We start from the raw sequence: 24,005 nt of genomic DNA on the forward strand, positions 1-24,005 counted from the left end.
GACAGTTCATCGAGATGTACATAGACAAGTGAATACCTGCCGGCAAAAATACTGTAACCCTGGAAATGCAAATTTTTCAGGAGAGAAGAAAAACAAATAAACAAGGGAATTGATATTGTATAGGATTTTGGGCTTGTGCCGTGTCAAGAAAATAAGGTGAAATTCCTAACGTTTCGCAGAAAACTGTGCTCTGCGTCCTCAGAAGAATTTTCGATTGTCCACAAGAATGGCAACAAACAAGGGAATTGTTTGTGAATTCTTATTCTGCCATTGGCAATTAGTTTAAATGAGTTCACTAGTTATTAATGCATAATAATTTTGACAATGTGCGACTTTAAAATCAAGATATAAAAGATGATCGTTGGACGTCCGTGCAAAAAAAGGTTGTAACTGTAACGGAATTAGCACATTTTTGCGGGTTACAACGTTTATACTATTGAAAATATTTATAGCTTTTAATATTATTTATTGTTTTATTCTGTATAAAAATAATGAAACATAAACCACGCTTCTAATTTTCAGTACCCATTGTTAGAGTTTCCCATTGTTTAACAGAGTTCACTGAACACCAGCAATATTGTTGCGAGGAAGTTTTTGCAATAATGAATAAACATTCACTTCACTTTGTCTTTAGGTTCTCATGAAAAACCTCGATATTTTTCACGAATGTATCGACACACGTCTGGCAGATTAGCTTTCTTTTCCGCAGATACAGGCAATACCTCGCTTAATGAATAAAATGAGCAATCTGTAAAGAGAGCAAGAGCCGGGCTGAGTGGCTCAGACGGTTAAGGCGCTGGCCTTCTAACCCCAACTTGGCAGGTTCGATCCTGGCTCAGTCCGGTGGTATTTGAAGGTGCTCAAATACGACAGCCCCGTGTCGGTAGATTTACTGGCACGTAAAAGAACTCCTGCGGGACTAAATTCCGGCACCTCGGCGTCTCCGAAGACCTTAAAAAGTAGTTAGTGGGACGTTAAATAAATAACATTATTATTAAAGAGAGCAAGACATATTTGTATGCATATACAGTATATATAATACATTATATACGTATATAATAGAGTCGAGAATAAAAACTCTCATTACGCATTACAAGACATATGAATCTCTCATTAAACACGTTGACTTTCTTACAGTGGCTTACAACGTTTTTGCACCCGCCTGTCCAGCATTGATTTGTTGTTGTGGGCCAAATATGGTTGCCCCAAATTCCGCTTGTATTTCTTTTCATTCCTCTTCCATTTACTATATTTAATTTTGCGTTTTCGTCCCCTGTTTATATCGTTGCACACACTCGGACTTAACGACACACGATTTTCTCCTCCATTGATACAACGTTTCTGCACCCGCACAACCCGTGGCGAAATTTAAACAAAAGAAAAAAAAAGGCGCTTGACGTACATGTTTGCCAACATAATTTCCTACATGCTTCACTCTGACCGCGTATATCGTTTATGCACGGAAACCCAGCATTCTAGAAAAGTGAGGGTTACAACGTTTTTGCCGGCAGGTAGAGATCGGGCCAGCTAGGAAGACACCCGGTGAGGGGAAGTGTGCGAGTGAGAAAGCAGAGCCGTGGGAGCGAGAACGCTGACTTCCCCTTCTCGCTCAGTGTTGTGGCGACGTACAGTTGACCCGAAATATTTGTTATAACTGCCATGTAACACTCCGCAGATTTTCAGTTAGTGGAATTAACTTCTAGCTGTAAATTACAGACATACCTAGCCGAAATGAATGTATTTAGAAGTGTTACAGATGATGGATAGATAAGGAGTTAGAACATAATTTAACCTCTTATTATAGTAGCTGTCAAAATCGTTTCCGTGTATCAATTTCCGTAGTTCTTATTTTAAATTATAATTTGATGTAAGATTAACTTTACGACGCTGAAGATGTGCATTGTAGAATATGGTTTGCTATAACACCAGGCTTCATAACCTGAGCCACGTCATGTAAAATAACTCGATAATAATAATATTAATAATAAGATAATATACATCAAGAATGAAACACGCTACAAGAAAATTGAAAAACTCTCAGATACGATGGGAAGAAAGAGCATTTTTTTATTTCGGTCATCTTCTTCTCAGAATGAAATCTAATAGATTAACCGAACAAATCTTTGACTTCTTCCGTAACCCAAAACAAAACCGAACTGGTTTAAAGAAACTGAAAAGGACCTGGTAGAATTAAAAATTACAGAAAATTCAGCTGCTGCTACTCTTTCCTGCACTTTCTTGCAATCTATCACGAACTTTTCTTCCACTGCCTCCCTTTCCATAAAGTCTATTACGTTCAAGATTGCTGCACCTTGCGATGCAGGCTACTTTTAACGCCTTCCATACAGTCATAGATAGGCCTAACGCACACCACCACTAACCACAGTTACTACACAACGAGAAATTAGAAAGCAGTGCGCGACAGCTGAGTGTAAACTTATGCACTGTACTGTCCTTGTAGCAGGAGCTCTGTTAGGAGGGGATGCGCTATGCGGGATAGTCCAAAGTGCGCATGCGCTCCCAGACGTCTTCCTAGCTGGCCCGATCTCTATTCAAGTTAACCCAGATAGTGTGCTGGATAATTTTGTGCAGGCTAACCTCTGCCTTCGTTTGGTGCTAAAGAATGGATTTGTGTTTAATGTTTTATGTTACTAACAGAGCAATCATTCAGTGTTATATTTGTTAAATGGGTTGTAGATATGTGAAATCTGTTTTTCAGTTTTCTTGGTGTGTTTCATAACATAATTAATTAGCCAGTTACTGTATGAGGCGATCTATGCTTACAACTACTATCTCCCCCACCCCCGAAATTATTGTCAAGATAGGAGTGAATTTGGTGAAAAACAGGCCAGCTTTTATTCGCAGTCAAGTATACGGAAATTCTTTATCCTGTAGTATCAGTCTTCAAACGTCATCCTTTTAGACCTCAGTTTGTTATATTCCGTTACTTTTTGAGTAAATGATCAGGACTTGCCACATAATTCAGATCACTAACCGAAGAAAATCTGGGCTGAGTGGCTCAGACGGTTGAGGCTCTGGCCTTCCAACCCCAACTTGGCAGGTTCGATCCTGGCTCAGTCCGGTGGTATTTGAAGGTGGTGAAATACGTCAGCCTCGTGTCGGTAGATTTCATGGCACCTAAAGGAACTCCCGCTGGACTAAATTCCGGCACCTCGGCATCTCCAAACACCGTACAAGCAGTTAGTGTGACGTAAAGCAAATAATATTATTTATTATTACTAACCGAAAAGATTTTCTCCTACATTTATTAAGTGTGATATATTCCTCCATATAGGATTGGTGTCAGGAAGGGCATCCGGCTGAAAAAGGGCCAAATCCACATGTATGACAAAGTTCGCACCCGCGACCCCACAGGTCTGGGAAAAGCGGTAAAAAAAGGAAAAATTGTGTTTAAAAGTTTGTGACCAGAAGTCACCGTGTGGGTGGGGGTGGTAGAATAACACCCGCAGTATCCCCTGTCTGTAGTAAGAGGCGACTAAAAGGGGCCCTAGTGGCTCTCAACTTGGAAGCGTGCGTTGGCGACCACGAGACACTGAGCTGAGTCCTGGCATCGCTTCCACCTACTTGTGCCAGCGTCCTCACTTCGTCAACTCTTGTTCTCTTCCGACACCGAAGGTATTCGATTTGCGAGGCCTAGGGAGCCTTTCATTTTCACGCCCTTCGCGGCCCTTGTGTTTCTTTGGCCGATACCTTCATTTTTCGAAGTGTCGGATCCCTTCCATTTTTTCCCTCTGATTAGTGTTTGATAGAGAATGCTTCCCTAGTTGTACTTTCTCTTAAAACAATAATCACCGAGCTCGATAGCTGCAGTCGCTTAAGTGGGGCCAGTATTCAGTAATCGGGAGATAGTGGGTTCGAGCCCCACTGTCGGCAGCCTTGAAGATGGTTTTCCGTGGTTTCCCATTTTCACACCAGGAAAATGCTGGGGCTGTACCTTAATTAAGGCCACGGCCGCTTCCTTCCACTTCCCAGGCCTTTCCTATCCCATCGTCGCCATAAGACATATCTGTGTCGGTGCGACGTAAAGCAAATAGCAAAAAAAAAAAATCACCACCATCATCACCTGTGACCAGAAGTCTATCGTCATAGCTGTTTTCCTAACTTAGTTACATATTTACCCTACAGTGCTTTTAACGGTTTTATTGTCTACCTCCGTAGCGTGACGGTTAGTGTTATTAGCTGCCGTCCTCAGTCCTCCTCGATTTAGAGCAATAGCGCTGTCTCTCTCTTTCCCCACGCCTGTCTCGCTCGCTCCGCCTGTCTCCCTCTTCCTCACTTGCTCCGTAGCGCTCCACATCCGAGCCGAATTGAGCCGAGCTTAGCCGAGTAGCCCAGAGACGAAGCGTTGGTCCGAGCCGACCCGAGTGGGACCGATGCACTGTGCACAGGAACTCTGCGCCCCAGTTTGCACGCGTGAGATTTTGGGCGTTTGAGAGGCCCCTGTCTTATAGGAAGGAAGTGAGTTTGTAGCCAAAATTATCCTTGCATTACTCTGGTTTCAGACCGACTTATCGATGTACCTATTCCTACACCTCGGCTGGAAAGACTTTCTACTGCTTGTGAGTAGTTTGCCGGTGTAGTCGATATAGCGCCACCCAGAACTACACTTACGACTATACCAACAACCAAATATTTCGACCCTGAACGAAAAGAACTATTTCTGTGTCAAAAGTTTGGCACGCGCGTAAAATACTCATTATAAAAAATATGTCAAGGTGGAGAAGTTAAAACATACTAAAGCACTGTGCTGTGAAATATCATATAGACTATAAAGAAAAGTATAAGAAACGAAAGTGCAGCTATTAACACAATAGTTTATAGGATATTACGATAAATGGATACATTTTATTTTAATACGAAGGGCGAGACCTAATTGTTGTTTTTTGCCGGTGATCGGTCCATTGAATTCTAAACATCCGTCTCCAGCAAAACATCTTGGTTGCATTAAGTCTCAATACGTGTGCATTAAGTCTCAATACGTACCTCGATATAATGTAGGTGGCCTTCCAAAACATAATAAGCTTGCATGCGGGAGATAGTGGGTTAGAACCCCACTGTCGGCAGCCCTGAAGTTGGTTTTCCTAGAATCGAACCCGGGATCCCCCTGTGGGTGGGGGCGGTAGAATAACACCCACGGTATCCCCTGCCTGTCGTAAGAGGCAAGTAAAAGGGGCCCCAGGGGCTCTGAACTTTGCAGCGTGGGTTGGTGACCACGGGGCCCTCAGCTGAGTCCTGGCATTATTTCCACTTACTTGTGCCAGGCTCCTCACTTTCATATATCCTATCCGAACTCTCTTGGTCAACTCTTGTTCTTTTCCGACCCCGACGCTATTAGGTTTGCGAGGGCTAGGGAGTCTTTCATTTTCACGCCCTTTGTGGCCCTTGCCTTCCTTTGGCCGATATCTTCATTTTTCGAAGTGTCGGACCCCTTCCATATTTTCCCTCTGATTAGTGTTATGTAGAGGATGGTTGCCCAGTTGTACTTCCTCTTAAAACAATAATCACCACCACCGAACCCGGAACCCTCTGAACCGAAGGCTTTCATGCTGAACATTCAGCCAGGGTTCGGACATGGTGGTGATTATAATTATAGATGAAATGCAAGGTAGTAGTTCCAGACCATATGAGCCATTATTACAGTCAATAGCATACACTAAGTGGCCAAAAGTCATGGGAAGACCTTGAATGTGATGTGGCATCGAATTGTATACTGTGTGTGTGTGTGTGTGTGGAGGGGGCCACTGTCCTTGTGCGGCTTGCTGTATTCTAGCGCAAGTCTTTTCCGTCCACCTGGAAACTTCGTATCGTCGGGACACTGGGTGAGCAACCACTTCACTTCTAATTTTGCAAGAACTAAATTCGCCCTTTCAGGCACTTGTCTGTTTATTCATTCTGCTTATTGAAGGCCTTATTTTGTGGCTAATCTGTTTCGATGTTCTTTGGACTTAAAATTTTCACGACATGAAATGAAGATGAAAATCTAAAATTTGGACTAAGAGTGACCACCGTCGACATGATATGTTCAAACCTTTTAAATAGCACAGTAGCCGGTGAAGGAACTCTCTCTAAGTATCGCGCAATCGGATTCCTGTTTTCCTTTCATCCTTGTTATTTTTAATCTTCCTCCTTTCCCTCCCGTCCCTCTTTTGCTTGCATTATTAGAGTTTTGTAAAACACCCTGGTGGTGTTAGTTTTTTTTTTTAAATCGTGGCCAATAATTATGGTTGTCATGCTAAAATGTTGTTTTATGAAAAGTTTATCCTTGTTATCCTAAAAAGGAATGTTATGAGTCTACGGTATGTGTAAATCGTTCTAAAGTTTGTGAGAAGATATTGGGTAGCAGTTTCTTCCTTTGTTTTGATTGTTCGAACTCTGTGGTCTTTAATGAAAGTGGGAAAACGCATTACTTGGACTTTTTTCAAATCCCATAACAATCTGTGTATGTAATTACAAAGTCAATTGTCTAATATATTTCAGTATCAGAATTGTCGAATGATGGTCCTTTTTTCATTTCTGGTACCTACCACGGAAACCTCTCCTATCAACCTCTCCCAACCCCCAGTGTTGCTTCCTATCACTCTGCTCGTTACTGTTTGTTTTACACAGAATCTTGGCCTCATCAACCTTGTTAGGAGATTTGGTGACATATTCTCGCATTTGCTTTGGAATCATCTTGTTTTTCAAATAGCGCCGATGCAAATATACTATGCCAAAATAATTTATGTTGCACTAATGCGTTACAAATGGTAGCAGACATTCTTTTTCTTCTCACTTTAATTATATTTTGTTCTTCAAACTGATACTATTTTTGCGTTTTCTTTCGACATTTTCTCATTTTGTCTTGTTGTTGTTGTTGTTCTCTTAACATTATGGCTTGCTTTTCGGATAATTTTCGCTTGAGCGAAGATAGTGATTTATCTCCACCCCCATTATATCAAAACCGGTCTTTACCTAATGTTTCAACTGGTGATCTAATTTCCTTTTCTGATACCCCAACATTATCTTCTCGTGATCTTTCTCCTGATTTGCTCACTGATTCTGAGGGCAAGCCCTCTCCATTGCCTCAACAACATTCTATGTCTCCCGGTCCACATTTTCATCCCCCCCTTCAGTACCTCAATACAATTCTGTTGATACCTCTCTGAATGTACAGATCATAAAACAATCTCTTGATCAAGTACCCAAATTACAATCTACCGATCCTCGTAGTTTGACCTTGTGGCTCTTTTCCGCCCGAAAATTTCTGAATATTGGACTAGCTTCATTTCCTCAGTTAATGGGATTACTGTCCCCAAAAACTATTGGCATTTTTACTAAATTTTGGGTTGATAATATGTTAAGCTTTTCAAATTGGTATCAACTTCGTAATGCCATACATAACTATTTCTTACCTTACGAAATACGTTGTAAGCTCAGCCTTGAATTTATTCGTTGTCATCAACTTCCCACCGAACCTGCTCATGATTATCTTGATTCGATTACAACCTACAGTGATACTTTAAATATCGCTCATTCCGTCAATGACTTAATTTCCATTGTTCAATTCTACGCTACTCCTTCCTTTCGCCAGCTCTTTAACGCTTTAAATCCTCCTACGTCCATGCTTCAGCTTTATAATTTACCTCAATCCCATGCCATTAATTCTTTAGGAGATGTTTCCTATTACTCATCTATCCCACCTCCTGTAAATTCTCGTCCTTCACCTTCCCCTTCTTAACTTTACCTTCTACATCCGTTTCTTCTGATAATACTCGTTCTATTATCTGCTTCCATTGTAAAGGAAAGGGTCATATTTCTAGGAATTGTGCTACACCCTACTTCACGAAACGTACCTTACCCGCGTCGTTAGACAGTAGGCGTCATGATGGGAAAAATCTGTCTTCTGTTGTTCAGTCCCCCTCTAACTTGGTTTCCAATGTTCGTTCTTTGCCGCTTAAATTTTCTTCTCAACCTTTTTTGACTGTAGCTTCGTCATTTGTAACCCCTACTTCTCATATTGTCTTGACTATTAATAATGTCCCTTCAGTCGCTCTTCTTGATTCAGGGGCTGCTGTTTCCTTAATCAGTTTATCTTTCTTTGAATCCTTGAAAAAGGTATTTTCTCATCATTTTTTTTTCCTTCTACTGCCTGTAGAAGGCAGGTTCTTATTAACCTATTGATGTTCTCGGTCATATTTCTCTCACTGTTAAAATTCAACATTTTTCTTGGCCGTTTACCTTTCTTGTTGTTTCGGACTTATCTTCTCCTATTATTTTAGGCTATGTTTTTTTCCCCATACTGGCCTTATTTTTGATTCAATGAACTCTACGGTTTCTTTCAATTTTTCTTCAGCAGTTATTCCATTAATTAATATTGCTGATTATCCTTCTTTGACTTCATCGATGACTCATAGTATTAATTCCATTCATTCTGATCAAATTGTCTCTTTGTTAACCGAATTTTCTGACGTTATCACTCCTGTTCTTGGTACTGTAAAAAAATTTCAAGGCTCATATTGACTTAATCGATACTACCCCGGTTCGCTCATCCGCTTATTTTTTTAAGCCCTCCTCGAATGAAAATTTTAAATCAATTAGTTGATAAAATGTTTCAAGACAAAACTATAATTCCTTCTTCTTCTAATTATGCTTCCCCTGCCTTCATTGTCGATAAACCCGATGGATCTTCAAGCTTCATCGTGGATTATAGAAAATTAAATGGCCGCATACTCTACGATTCTTATCCTATGCCCAAATTGCAGTCCGCATTTCAACATTTCTCCAATGCCAAATACTACTCCATTTTCGATCTTAATTCTGCGTACAATCAAATTCCCTTAGACGAAATTAGCTCTCGTTACACTGCTTTTATTACTCCTAATGGTCTTTTTCAGTTTCAAAAAGTTCCTTTTGGCCTTAATTTAGGTTCCCAAATTATGCAACGCTTTGTTGATTCACTTTTTTCTGACATAAACTATCAATATCTGTTCCCATTTATTGACGACATTTTGATCTATTCCCCTGATCTTTCCACTCACCTACAGCATGTTCGTGAAGTCCTAACACGTCTTTGTTCAGTGGGTTTAACGGTAAATCCTTCTAAAGTCCTAATTGCTCAAACTTCGATTAAGTTTTTAGGACATATTCTCAGTTCCAACGGTGTTGCTATCGATCCGGATAGGGTTTCTGCAATTCACAAGGTGCCTCCCAAGAACTTAAAGCAGTTACGTTCTTTTCTTGGCATGGTCGGATTTTATGGAAAATATATACCTAAATATTCCCATATTTCTGAACCTCTTAACTTATTGAAACGCAAAGGCGTAAAGTTTCACTGGGGTGAATCACAGCAAAATGCCTTTTCCTGTTTAAAGGCCAAACTATCCCAAGCTCCTCTTTTGCAAATTCCTGATTTTAACATTAAATTTGAACTTTCTACGGATGCTTCCGATATCGCCATTGGCGCTGTTTTGCAACAAACTGTGCAGGGCGAAACCCGCCCTATTGCCTATTTTAGTCGCTTATTGTCACCTGTGGAACGTAAATACTCCGTCTATGAACGCGAAGCACTTGCTTTAATCCTCTCAATTGAACATTTTGCGGAATATCTAGATCATCGAGAATTCATCGTGAGCACTGATAACCAGGCTCTTTCTTGGTTACTTAATAATGCTCCGAAAATTGGACGCACTGGTCGTTGGCTACTTCGTTTGTCACGTTTTAAATTCTCCCTAAAATTTGTCTCTGGTTTTCAAAATTCGGTCGCTGATGCGTTGTCTCGCCTCTTTGAAGACCATCATCTTGCTGATTCTGAAATAAACCACCTTCCGGTTGCTACGGTAAATTCTGTTTCCTCTCTTATAAATTTTCCTTTGTCTTTTCAGTCATGTGAAGACCATCAAAACCTTGATCCATACTGTCAACAATTAAAAACCGACATTTCTTCTAATAATTATTCTGGACCCTTTCGTATTGTAAATCAACTTATTGTTTTCAAACCTACCCCTCGGGCTACTCCTCGTTTGGTTCTTCCTTCCGCATTACGTCCTATGATATTTCAATACTTTCATGGATCCCCCTACTGGTGGATATTTTGGAATGGCGAAATCTTATTCTCGCATTGCCTCTCAGTTTTATTGGTCCCAAATGCGAAAGGATGTTTTCTCTTGGGTCCGATCTTGCGACTTATGCCAAAAACACAAGCCCCCAAATCATCAGCCTTTCGGGACATATGCTGCATCCCCCTCTACGTACCCGGCCGAGAAATTCTATATCGACATTGTCGGCCCTTTGGTCAAATCGTCTAAATCAAACTCCTACATACTTTATTGGATGGTTTTTCAACATTTCTCGTTGTACGCCCATTACGTAACATTTCTTTTCAGATAATTATTAATTTACTAACTAATCAAGTGTTTCCTCTTATAGGCATTCCAAAAATTCTGGTCTCTGATAATGCTGCTATTTTTATTTCAAAAGTTTTTATAATTTTTGTTTTTCTTATGGCATCAAAAAAGTTTGTACCTCACCTTATCGCCCTCAGGCAAATGTTGTTGAGCGTTACCACCGGAATCTTAAATCTTTTCTTTCCATCTTGCATTCCGAAGATCACAAGTCATGGGATACTGAACTCCCTTACTTTTGTTTGGCTTTAAACGCTACTGTTAATGATTCTACCTCCTTTTCTCCCGCCAAGCTATTCTTGGGAATAGATCTTCATACTCCTTTATCTTTAAATTGGAATTTGCCTTCTTTGTTGCTTACCCCTCCTCATTTGCTTACTGACTCTCAATTACAGGAAGCTCTTCGTAATTTAAATCATGCTAGGGATCTTCACCGAAAAACATGTAATTCCTGCCTCCACCCGCCCAACTTTAAGCTCTTTGATCAGGTTTTGTTGAAAAACCATCCCATCAGTTCTACCCAATATCACATTTCGGCTAAGCTTTCCCCTTCATGGATTGGCCCATACCGAATTCTTTCTTTCCCTTCTTCGGTTACTGTTCAGTTACAGTCTATTTCTAATCCTCAGGATATTCGCAAGGCTCACTTTTCCGAAATTAAGAAATTTTCTTCCTGAATCCCTTTTTCCTCTTTTCTTTTCTGTCCTTGGGTACTGAGGGAGAGTTCTTTCAAAATTTGTTTTCTGGTAGTTATGCTTACCTCATGTCAACACTAATTACTCTGGTCCACCTTTTTTTAGCATTTGCATATTTGCTTCATGATTTTAGCTCACCCAGCCCCTTTCCCCTCCACCCACACACACTTGATGTCAGACTCTCCCATGCACCTTTTCTTGAATTGTAATTGCCAATATTTGGCTTCTTTTTCTGATTTTTCTAAATTTTCATGGGAAATTTCCTTTATTTTTATATTTTTGGCCACTTTAATACTGTTTTTATTCGGTCCGGACCGCTTTCCTTTGTTCACCCTTACCCTTTTTTTCTCTTCCCCTTTCCCTTTGCCTTTTCTATTTCTCTTTCCCTTCTCCATATTTTCCATGCTTTGCTTGCTTCTTGGTTTTCCATATTTCTGTTGTTCCTTTGTTTTCTTTTTTCGATACTGTGTTTCATCTGGTCACCGTTCATCGATTCCTGAGAAGGCGCCGCTCATGAACATCGCTGTTGCTTCGCCGACCTGCTTTCGCCCATCCTTTGGATTCCACCCGGTGGCAGGAATGTGTAACGTACTCCTGCCATAACCCTTCGATCTACGATCTACAAGCTTCTCGAAACATCGTCATATCTACGTCTCCGTCCGACTCGTTGGCTGAATGGTCAGTGTACTGGCCTTCGGTTCAGAGGGTCCCGGGTTCGATTCTCGGCCGGGTCGGGGATTTTAACCTTAATTGGTTAATTCCAATGGCCCAGGGCCTGGGTGTTTGTGCTGTCCCCAACATTCCTGCAACTCACAAACCACACATAACACTATCCCCCACCACAATAACACGCAGTTACCTACACATGGCAGATGCCGCCCACCCTCATCGGAGGGTCTGCCTTACAAGGGCTGCACTCGGCTAGAAATAGCCACACGAAATTAAATTATCTACGTCTCCATATACTCTGCAATATCTATATTTCTACTGGACTATATGCTTTCTACTGTTATTATTATCTATGTATTAATGATTTAATCATATTTGGTGCTCACCCGTCTCTTCCTTCCCGTGTCTCACTACATACTGACTGCCATTCTGTGTTTACATTCTACGGTCTACGTCATCTACTACGTCACCCAAAACTTCTCGAAGTTACTGGGCTTCCTTTCTTGGCGTATATATAATGCACTGCCGTGCTCGTCTCACCAGCCTGGCATCGAACTGCACACACACACACACACACACACACACACACACACACACACACACACACACACACACACACACACGCACACACACACTCTCTCTCTCTCTCTCTCTCTCACACACACTCACTGTGTCCACTGTCCTTGTGCGGCTTGCTGTATTCTAGTGCAAGTCTTTTCCGTCCACCTGGAAACTTCGTATCGTCGGGACACTGGGTGAGCAACCACTTCACTTCTAATTTTGCAAGAACTAAATTCGCCCTTTCAGGCACTTGTCTGTTTATTCATTCTGCTTATTGAAGGCCTTATTTTGTGGCTAATCTGTTTCGATGTTCTTTGGACTTAAAATTTTCACGACATGAAATGAAGATGAAAATCTAAAATTTGGACTAAGAGTGACCACCGTCGACATGATATGTTCAAACCTTTTAAATAGCACAGTAGCCGGTGAAGGAACTCTCTCTAAGTATCGCGCAATCGGATTCCTGTTTTCCTTTCATCCTTGTTATTTTTAATCTTCCTCCTTTCCCTCCCGTCCCTCTTTTGCTTGCATTATTAGAGTTTTGTAAAACACCCTGGTGGTGTTAGTTTTTTTTTTAAATCGTGGCCAATAATTATGGTTGTCATGCTAAAATGTTGTTTTATGAAAAGTTTATCCTTGTTATCCTAAAAAGGAATGTTATGAGTCTACGGTATGTGTAAATCGTTCTAAAGTTTGTGAGAAGATTTTGGGTAGCAGTTTCTTCCTTTGTTTTGATTGTTCGAACTCTGTGGTCTTTAATGAAAGTGGGAAAACGCATTACTGGACTTCATCTATGTTATCACTTGGACTTTTTTCAAATCCCATGATAATCTGTGTATGTAATTACAAAGTCAATTGTCTAATATATTTCAGTATCAGAATTGTCGAATGATGGTCCTTTTTTCATTTCTGGTACCTACTACGGAAACCTCTCCTACCCCCCCACCCCCACCCCCCAGTGTTGCTTCCTATCACTCTGCTCGTTACTGTTTGTTTTTCACAGAATCTTGGCCTCATCAACCTTGTTAGGAGAATTGGTGACATATTCTCGCCTTTGCTTTGGAATCATCTTGTTTTTCAAACAGCGCCGATGCAAATATACTATGCCAAAATAATGGTCGTAACTTCACTGGAGTGCTCCTCCAACCACCTGCGTGCCACCACAGAGCGGTGACATGGCGCATTGCCGTGTTGAAACATGACATCTCCATCAGGGTACTCTAGGGTCAAAAAGGAATGCAGATGGTCTGAAAGAATGCCCACATAACGTGCTTCTGTCAGCGCTCCCTGTTGCCAGACAATGGGGCTTAATTGCGACCACGAGCACGCCGCCCAGACCAGAACTGAGCCACCTCCCGCCTGGGCACAACCTTGTTGATACCGAGGATCCATAGCTTCATGGGGCATACGCCACCTTCTCACGCACCTATCAGCTCGATACAACTGGAACCGGTATTCATCTGACCATACCGCACGCCGCTACTGTTCCATGGTTCATTGCCGATGTTCGCGGGTCCATGCACGTCGTTGAGCTCTGTGTCAAAGTGTTAGCAAAGGGACACGAGTTGGTCGTCGGCTGATGAAGCCTATGTGGTGCAGTTGCCTCTCTACAGTCCTGGTAGAAATGGGTTCCTGACTCCCAACATTCAACTGGGCGGTGACCTGACTCACAGTAGCCCGTCGAGCGCCCAGTATGGTTCTGCGGAGGCGACGTAAACACCTGTGATGTTCCCGTGCGGCAGTTTACGCGGGTGGTAACATTCTCTCTGCGATATTGCAGATCCACCCTCGACACTGTTGACCTCGGAAACCCGAATTCGTATGTAATCTCAGCAATGCTATGACCCATGCGCCGTGCGCCGATGATCATCTCACGTTCAAAGTCGGTTAACTCGCGACGTGTTGCCATCTTCACGACACTGGTGTCTGTGACAGATTGCTCAGCTACGCCACAGCTAGCAGCAATGCTCAGGGTTCATACACCGCACATTTGTTTAATGGGACACCCCTTCCCGTGACTTTTGGCCACTCAGTGTATATTTTCAGTTATGAATAAACTGCTTTTTTATTTCATAAAAGCCCACAAGGATAAACTACACTACCTGAATAGTTTATAGTAATGGAATACGTTTACCTAGAGATATATTTCCTACAAATGCACGAACTTCTGCCGAGTGTCAGTATAAATCTGTGACAGAGTGATCGGGAACTGAGGATTATTATGGAGTTGCGGAAACTAGAATAAGTTAAGCAAGAAAGAACTTTTGTTGATGTATATAAATTCCATTCTTTATTTGTATCTAAACAGTTTTACATTATTCAAACAAAGGAAAATATTATGATTATTTGTCTTTTATACATAAAGTTACATGAAATAATAAGGCTTTACTTTCTTCTCCGAACTGAATACGTAACGTCCAGGTTCCTCAAATACTGTTGCCGATAAATATTTGTAATTTTCTGTGTATCACATGTACTTTATTACATAGCCTATGGCTTAGGCTGAAACTTAAATATGTTATTATTCTCACAGTGATGGAGTGAGAAATGGCCTCGTAAAATGTGAACATTTTCAACGCACATGTCACTGAAATATGAAACTAATGGGCGACATTTTATTTCCATCTACAAATGTTCGTTAGAAGAAAATAAAGTATATTTACAAGAAAGTAATTATTTAGACAAACACAAAACAAGTTTAATACTGCTGTAAATGAACTATACAGTTAGTTTAGGTACACGCAATTGAGAAGTGATTTTGTAATCAAACTTGGGAGAATCTGTTGTTAGTCGTTCCTAAAGCACGAGCACGTCACCCAGAAACATTTACAGTAGGGAACTTTTCATGAAAACTTAACTATTAATGGACAGTTATGGGAATTGCACGTGCGTTAGAATATAAACATATCTTTCGATGCAGTCCAACCACTCAAAGTAATGTCAACTGGGAAAGAAGTATTCCATTTGCTAATGAGAAGAGAGGGAGGTCTAGAGATTAATTCTGTGAACTCCCCTTACTGTCACACATCTATCAACATTTTGTCCTGTGAAGGAATGTTCCTCTTTGTCTCTTCTAACATCCCTGAGACGTTGTTTATCACTTTGCATGTTTACTTGACATATTATCCTAGACCAGCGGCCGGCACGGGCTCCAGTTATGTCGTAGAGGAGCTGTATTACTGCAAACACGCACGGGCGTAGTAGTGGCCAACACAGTGGTGCAAGGGGATCGGTTAAGTTGAGTCGTGGCAGTGGAGGCCCAGGTTCGATTTTCGGCTCTGCCACAAAATTTGAAAAGTGGTATGAGGGCTGGAACGGGGTCCACTCAGCCTCGGAAGGTCAACTGAGTAGAGGTGGGTTCGATTCCCACCTTAACCATCCTCGAAGTGGTTTCCCGTGGTTTCCCACTTCTCCTCCAGGCCAATGGCAGGATGGTACCTAACTTAAGGCCACGACCGCTTCCTCCTTCCCTCTTTCTTGTCTATCCTTTCTGATATACCCATCCCCCTGCACAAGGCCCCTGTTCAGCAGGTGGGGGTCGCCTGGGCGAGGTACTGGTCCTCCTCCCCACTTTTATCCCCGACCCAAAGTTTCGCGCCTCAGGACACTGCCCTTGAGGTGGTAGAGGTGGGATGCCTCGCTGAGTCCAGAGAAAAACCGACTCTGGAGGGTAAACCGACTAAGAAAGAAAGAAAGAGTATTATTTTGCGGCAGAATAACTATTAACATTAAGTCGAACATGCTACCACGTTTCATTCCAATCGGTTAACTGCAACCCAAATAGTTCCCTTGTCAGAACACGGAAAATGCCGACCACTGTTCTGGATGTATTCATTTAGGGCAGAACGTTTGTAAATCCTCATCCTAAAGGATCTACTTCATGTTTTAGTGGACAGAGTTATCTACGTGGACAGGTACTAGGTGGGCAGGTACTTAGTACTGATATAAAGGTTAGACTTTTTATTTGGGGAGACTATCAATAGACATCCGTAGCTGCACGAGACTCTGTTCAGCGATGAGACCAACTGAGCCCTCGGCGGTACAAGGCTCCTCAAGCTTTAGAATGTTAGCTGCTTGCTGCAGGATGTCTGCTGCTTCCTCCAGTTTAGCACGGAGAGCCTTATCATCTATGAGGCCCTGCTGGAGCTGGCTGCGGGCGAGGATCATGAGAGGCGCATGGAGCTCGTACAGAGTCATACCTGGAACAAGAATGACCAATCAGTAATTAATAAAAATGTTATTTGTTTTACGTCCCACTAACTACATTTTTATGGTCTGCGGAGATGCCGAGGGCCGGAAGTTTGTCCTGCTAGAGCTTTTTTACGTTACCGACACGAGGCTGACGTATTTGAGCACCTTAAAGTACCACGGACTTAGCTAGGATCGAACCTGCTAAGCTGGTCTCAGAAGGCCAGCACTCTACCGCCTGAGCTGCTCAGCCTTGCTGACCAATCAGTGACTTAAGACAGCTGGCGCCCAAGGGCATCCTGACTATGACATGTGGGGAAAGAAGGATAGCAGCATTCCCTTTCAGCATGTAACAATTAGTGTTGTGCAGTGTCTTTTCACTTAATGTAATTTATAGGTTTTCTAAGTTTTCAAGACACTGATGTAACCACCTAAGTGTGTGTGATGTCATAAGGAAGCACAAATGTGGACTCTCGTGTCCCTTGTTGATTTTTGATTTCTTGTGACTATGTTTTCCCAAATATAATATTTAACTTTTTGCATTTTGTCCCTTAAGTTTTCCCTTTTAGTCACAACGTAGTATGGCTTAGCCACTGTCTCATCGGGCCTTCTGCCCCATTAAGTTTTATTGTGATCATGTCACGGGATTGCTTGATTGGGTTCAGCATCCCCTTCTCCTTGTGTGTGGTCTATTTTCTTACTGAACATTTAATTTAATTTTCTCTAGGCCTAGTAGTGTGAGCTGTTGTTTTAAGAGGGGCGCCCATCCTCTATGCTTCTTCACATCTTCTGCCCTTGTGGTAATAATAATAATAATAATAATAATAATAATAATAATAATAATAATAATAATCCGAAAATCGAACTATGAGGCAAAAAGTTGAAGTATACGGACACATTATAATTTTATTTACAGCCTATAAATAGTACAAAACGGCTTCTAATGTATGTTGCGAATCGATAGATTAGAAATATGCAGTTGCATTACCTTTGATACGAGTGTATCCTGGTTTGACGACATCCAGGACTGCCAGCAGATCTCGGCACAATTCCACTTTACGCTCCAGCAGGATATCAGGCAAGTCGTCCAGCTGGTAGCCCTCCGCTCGCCCATACATCTGTGCCAGAGAGTAGCGTAGCCCTGTGAAGTAGGCGTTACGAGGATGAAGAACGCTCTTATACTTCCTCATCAGCTGCTCGCGGGCTTCTATACCCTGCCCGTCAAAACCAGTCATCGCATCCACGGTGTCTATTTCTCTCTGGATCACTGAGAAGACACGGCGCACGGCGTCGCCACGCGTCACGAACTCGCAAGCCGTGCAGCGCCACTGAGCATCAGCCTCTGAAAATGAGAAGTGTCTATGTTAAACTGAAGTTCAATAATTTTATTACAGCCAAAATCCTTTGAAATGATGGAAGACAAATATTTTTTCCCGAAAACTCTCCACCCCAAGCTTGAAATTACCAAACCACTTTTCTGCACATTATTTGGCAGATACGGCGGTAGCAGTACAAGTGGAATAGTTTCACATATCGATACACTCAGGGCTGTAGCCGAGGATACATGCAGGTATACGCCGTTTGCCTCCTGCTAAACTCCACTAATTAGAATATGCCTTATGATTTATACTTTCTACTTTGGTTTTATTTCCTTTTATTCTTGCCATTCTGTCGTGTTTTAATTCTCCATCTTCTCCATCTACGCTCGCAGTCGTGAACATCGAATGTTCAGCTTGATGAATAACATTTTATTAGCCATCACTATTCGTTGCTTACGTCTCCAGCCTTATGTTCATATACATTCAAATGCTTCAGCAGTGATCAATTTAAGCCTGAGGAATATACAGAAAACGTGGCTGCAAAACCGCCGTAATGCAACTTATCAATTGAAGAATTTTGTTCCTGTGAAAAGTGTGATCGCAAATCAAAAGAGCCACCTTGGATTGTTTAATAAATAGCTGGCAGTAGGTCCAGTAGAAAACTACAGCGTAAGCAAATTAACCCTCAAATGGTGAGGTGAAGCGTTATGTACGTAAATGGTGAGATGGGGTCAAAACTGGCACCAAAATACAAATACTCATAAAAATATACATATTCTAAATGTACAAATATGTGAAAAGACGAAGAAACATGCATGACGACACTCTCAGAAATGATTACACAGTCCATGTGAATGTGTTACAAGTTTGGTATGATTGGTGGACAGAAGATATCCGTTCAGCAAAGTCGAGGAGGAATTCGAAGATTCTAAAAGCTTCAGGGAGAGAGGTGATCCCAAAAATGTAAAGTGAGAAATCAATATCAAAACCTCTCAAGAGTATAAAAATACAGAAATTTTTCTTCGATTTCACAAGCGTGAAATTACTTCATTGAAAACGGAACGGCAGTTTTGGTACACTGGACGGCTGCAAGCGACACAGTACAATGCTGCTTGTCCCATTCGGCTTCATCATTTACAAATTGAAACTCAGGATCGTTATCCATCCATCTCTTGCATTGCTCTCATCGTAATCATAATTTAGTACACTGTTCACAAAGCTTGGAAAATCCGGGTCAGTGATAGAAACATTTCATAGATAGCTAAAGCCGATTAGAAACATGTGAACTTCAATATTTGAACGAAGAATTGAAATGTATGGCGCCAGATTCGTAAATATGGTAGTTAAGTAAAATACATTATAGTTTCACAAACGGTGAAGAGAGGTCAGTAATAGCACCGCTATTATTTCAACACTGGATTGAACGAAGACAGACATTACTGAATAGGTGCTTCAGGCAACAATTAGCCTTCGGCTGAAGGTAAATGGAATGTCGTATGGCTTTTTAGTGCCGGGATGTCCCAGGAAGGGTTCGGCTCGCAAGGTGCAGGTCTTTTTATTTGACTCCCGTAGGCGACCTGCGCGTCGTGATGAAGATGAAATGATGTTGAAGACAACCACATACGCCCAGCCCCTGTGCCATTGGAATTAACCAATTAAGGTTAAAATCCCCGATCCGGCCGGAAATCGAACCCGGGACCCTCTGAACCGAAGCCAGTACGCTGACCGTTCAGCCAACGAGTCGGACAGGCTGAAGGTAAGGTACAAGGTAGTAGAGGTAGTAGAGCAACAGTTAGGAAGTAAAGCGAGGAAGGTGGTAGGGGTGTACATTCTGACTGGTGCTATAAATTACTCCCCCCCCCCCAATCTCACCAATTACGAACATACAGCTTCACCTCATCATTTGCGAGGTTTTTTTTTTTCCAAACTAGTGCATTCAAATATGGATTTCTTCTTTGTCACCATAAAATGTCTTCTATATACCTGATGTATGCCAAATTGAGGGCATTTTGTTATAACCCACGAATTTTGAACGACAGGGTGGTCTGGCATCCGGGATTTGTCATTCCTGACTTAGAGTATAGGCTGTGAGAATTTTGGGACTACACCGCTGGGTACTAGTGATGGGACATTCGATTCATTTTACTGCATCGATTCATTTGATTCCGTTCACGTTACTGAATCGATACCGTGATGCGATTCATAGCACAAGAGAGTGACCGCTCCTACTGCACCTGTGTAGCATGTAATGGTAAGACAGCAGCAACAGCATTCAGTGCTCGCTGCTGCCATCTGGTCTTCATACTATGAACTCCTTTCTTAGAAAAAAGTGCTGGTCATTCTAATACATCGAAGGTTTTCGGCGATGCAGGATGGGAAATGTCTGGGATTAGGAAGGTAGCAGCCATGGCCTTAATTAAGGTACAGTCCCAGAATTTCCTGGTGTGAAAATGGGGAAACTTCGGAAAACCATCTTAACGGCTGCCGACGGTGGGATTCGAACCCACTATACCCCGAATGCAAGTGCATAGCTACGCGATACTAACTGCACGTCCAACTCGTTCAGTCATTTTTGAAAATATGTATTTTTCTATCAGCAGAAGATTTTTTAAATCGTCATATTTTGTATAGACTATCCGAGATGTACAGTAGCCCACTGGTTTTCTGATTCAACATTCTGTTGGTTAAGTTATTGCGTCAGTCGGCTCACTTAGTCCACATATGATTGAAGTCTTGTGCAACGATGTAACATACGAACTGAGAGAATACTGAGCCGTTCTTCCCAATATCAAACAGGTACTTTTGAGTGGTCATGAACATGACTCATAGTCATAGGGCAGGCTAGAGTAGAGTTAATTAATTGTAAAATGTCAATAAGTTTTAATACTAAGATTCATTAAACTAATAAATAGTATAGCTGCTTTAGAATTATGTTTTGACTACCGTTTTAACACTGCAAATAAATCCATCTATTATATAAACCTCCCTGTAAGAAGAGGACAGTGAATGCAAGTGGGTATTATTTTCAAATGAGCTGAGCTCGAGAGTCCATTACAGCATACTATTCTTTCAGTGTACCATGGCTCTGTATGTACTGCTTCAGAGGAAGTTCGGCTCCCCGCCAGTGTCCAGTGTGTCGATAAGGAGCCGTGTGTATCTTGCGTCTCACTGAGCCGTGCTTGCGCCCACGATTCTTTCGGTGTGCCATGATTCACTGTCTCGCTGCAGCGGAAGCTCGGCTCCCCGCCAACGTCCAGTGTCCCGCTAGTGAGCCGTGAGCTTGCCATTCCTGTGAATCGATTCACTCGAACACTTGAATGAACCGATACACTGCTTCGAATCATGCATTCAGTAGCCAACACTACTGGGTATACTTCCTCGCTACGTCATACCCACCTGACCGCGCTGTCTTCCACTCCACACTCTAATGTCATACAGCAGCTTTACTCAGCCTCTACTAGAAGTACTAACTATTTCTCTTGTTGTACTGTTACCGGCAATGAATATCCTTAAACGAAATGTTGCACTAGACTAATCTGAGCCCGCTCAATTGATTGGACACAACAAAATTAAACTTTAAATAGCATTTCTTTTGCAGTGAGGAGCAAACCGACGTGTTCCGTTAGAAACTGGATGACGCATGATGCACCCGATGAACAGTCTTTCTTTGGACTGGCTTTACCTACATATTACACATGCTAAATTGAAAATATCTTCCGAAACACCAGAGAAAAGACACCCTGTATATAAATGATAAAAGTAAATAACCCCTGCTACCCTTCCTCACAGCACAGGCAAAGTTTCCACTACTTGCTGTGGTGCTATACAAATCGGTTAGCCGGGATGAACGACATTTTGTGCGTATTTCCGCTAATAATGTTGTCAATGATTAAAGAAAATAAAGGAAAGAATTAGCTGATAAGACAACAGGGCTTGTACAAATGTTTACGTGCCGCTAGTGACCGAGTGGATTAAGCATCGTGCCGCATGCGACCAATCTGTCAACCAGTCAGTCAGTCAGTCAGTCACCACTGATCTGTATTTAGGGAATCGCCGAAGTGACAGATAGCCTATCGGTTGTTTCCCTAGTCTTTTCTTTAAAAAATCAGCGAATTTGAAAATTTATCGAACATTTCCCTTAGTAAATTATTTCAGTCTCTAACTCCCTTTCCTATAAACGAATATTTGTCTCAATTTGTCCTCTTGAATTCCAACTTCATCTTCATATTGTGATCTTTCCTACTTTTAAAAGCACCACTCAAACTTATTCGTCTACTAATGTTATTCCACGCCATCTCTCCACTGACAGCTCGGAACATACCGCTTAGTCGAGCAGCTCGTCTCCTTTCAAGTCTTAGTGTAACTGGGCAAGCTACAGATCTGAAAATTACGGCATTGTGATCCCCTCTCCAAGATCTACTGTGTTCATTTGGTGCATCAGTTACCTACCATGCTGTATATACTGGAATGTGGTTTGATTATGTAACATGATCTCACGAAACTTCAAAGTATCAGAATGAAATGAAATGGCGTATGGTTTTTAGTGCCGGGAGTGTCCGAGGACAAGTTTGGTTCGCCAGGTGCAGATCTTTTGATTTGACACCTGTAGGCGACCTGCGCGTCGTGATGAGGATGAAACGATGATGAAGACGACACATACACCCAGCCCCCATGGCAGCGAAATTAACCAATGATGGTTAAAATTCCTGGCCCTGCCGGGAATCGAACCCGGGACCCCTGTCACCAAAGGCCAGCACGCTAATCATTTAGCCATGGAGGCGGAAACACCGGTAAATACAGCCGATGTCAGTCTTTACGGAGAACAAGAGTTGGCTAAGGGAGGTCGATAGGAAAGATGAAAGCGAGGAACCTGGCAAAAGTAAGCGGAAGCAATGTTTGTCACAGCTGAGGGGCGGTGGTCGCCAACACACGCTCCAAAATTCAAAGCCCCTGGGTCTATCGTAGTAAGATTTGTTTCTAGGCTAAGTAGATTAGTCCTTCCACTTTATAGCAAGACAGTGTCCGGCTCCATGGCTAAATGGTTAGCATGCTGACCTTTGGTCACAGGGGTCCCGGGTTCGATTCCCGGTAGGGTCTGGAATTTTAACCTTAATTGGTTAATTTCGCTGGCACGGGGGCTGGGTGTATGTGTCGTCTTCATCATCATCATTTCATCCTCATCACCACGTGTAGGTCGCCTATGGGAGTCAAATCAAAAGACCTGCACCTGGCGATCCGAACATGTCCTCGGGCACTCCCGGCACTAACAGCCATACGCCATTTCATTTCATTTCATAGCAAGACAGTGGCGCCGACTTTTGGGTGGGAGGGAGGGAGGGGGGGGGGCAAGGCGTTTCATACCCCCCAAAAGTGATCTTAAGGGGAAGAGTGCCAATTCCCCCCTGCCCCCCCAAAAAGTCTCCTCCTAGATGTTATGTCCCCTTATAACGTGGAGTCTGGTAGTCTTCGGAGGCTGCTAAGACGTTAAATCTGGTGAAGGTGGTAGATGGTTTTATATCAAGAAATTAGATTAGAAAGCCGGCATTCCTTCAGAGAACTACATTTCCCAGCGGAGGCTGTTCAGGCGGTACATCTAGTGTTAGAGCTTTTCACATTTCGTATCATGAAATGCAAAATGTACACCACGGTTATAGGATATTTAATAAGAAAATGTATTTATGAAGCAAGTTCTACTTTTTTTTTACATGGGATTATTTTTTATAGCTTCGTACATAAAAAAATCCTTCAAAATATTTACTGTATTTATGAATCAAGTTCTATTTTTCTGATTACTTGTGAATATTATTGAAAACTCCGTAGGCTACATAAGACTCGTTCAAAAATGTATTTGAGAAACAAGCTCTATTATTGTTCTGTTTTTCCTGTTTGTTTGTGAACATTTTTACTATACAGGAACGTTTGCATTAATAGTTGGTCCTTGTTTCACATGCAAGTGTTCATGTTAATCGTGCCCTCCCCCCACCTCCCCCGAATCGGCGCGCCTGTAATGAGATATAAAACACTGTCGTTGAACATGTTGTCTAGAAGTTATTTCGAATTTAAAACTTTCATACTTTTGTAGTCTGTCTCCGTAACGTAACGGTTAGTACTATCGGCTGGCGTTGTCGAGGACCCAGGTTCGATTCCCGGTACAGCTAGAAATGTAAGAATGC

The 24,005-nt window shown here is 42.0% G+C and overlaps 1 protein-coding gene across 1 annotated transcript in view; it reads right to left on the reverse strand.

The window, feature by feature from the left end:
- LOC136857590 (uncharacterized) overlaps positions 1–24,005 on the reverse strand; it is a 251,892-nt gene that overhangs the window by 118,260 nt on the left and 109,627 nt on the right. The window contains exons 7-8 of the mRNA XM_067136372.2: positions 17,502–17,855; positions 16,292–16,524 (exon numbers count right to left, since the gene is read on the reverse strand). Of these exons, the coding sequence (XP_066992473.2) occupies positions 16,292–16,524; positions 17,502–17,855 (587 nt within the window). The remainder of the gene's footprint in view (positions 1–16,291; positions 16,525–17,501; positions 17,856–24,005) is intronic.

The sequence above is a fragment of the Anabrus simplex genome, chromosome 1 (assembly GCF_040414725.1).
Source record: "Anabrus simplex isolate iqAnaSimp1 chromosome 1, ASM4041472v1, whole genome shotgun sequence".
Classification (NCBI taxonomy): Eukaryota; Metazoa; Arthropoda; class Insecta; order Orthoptera; family Tettigoniidae; genus Anabrus; species Anabrus simplex.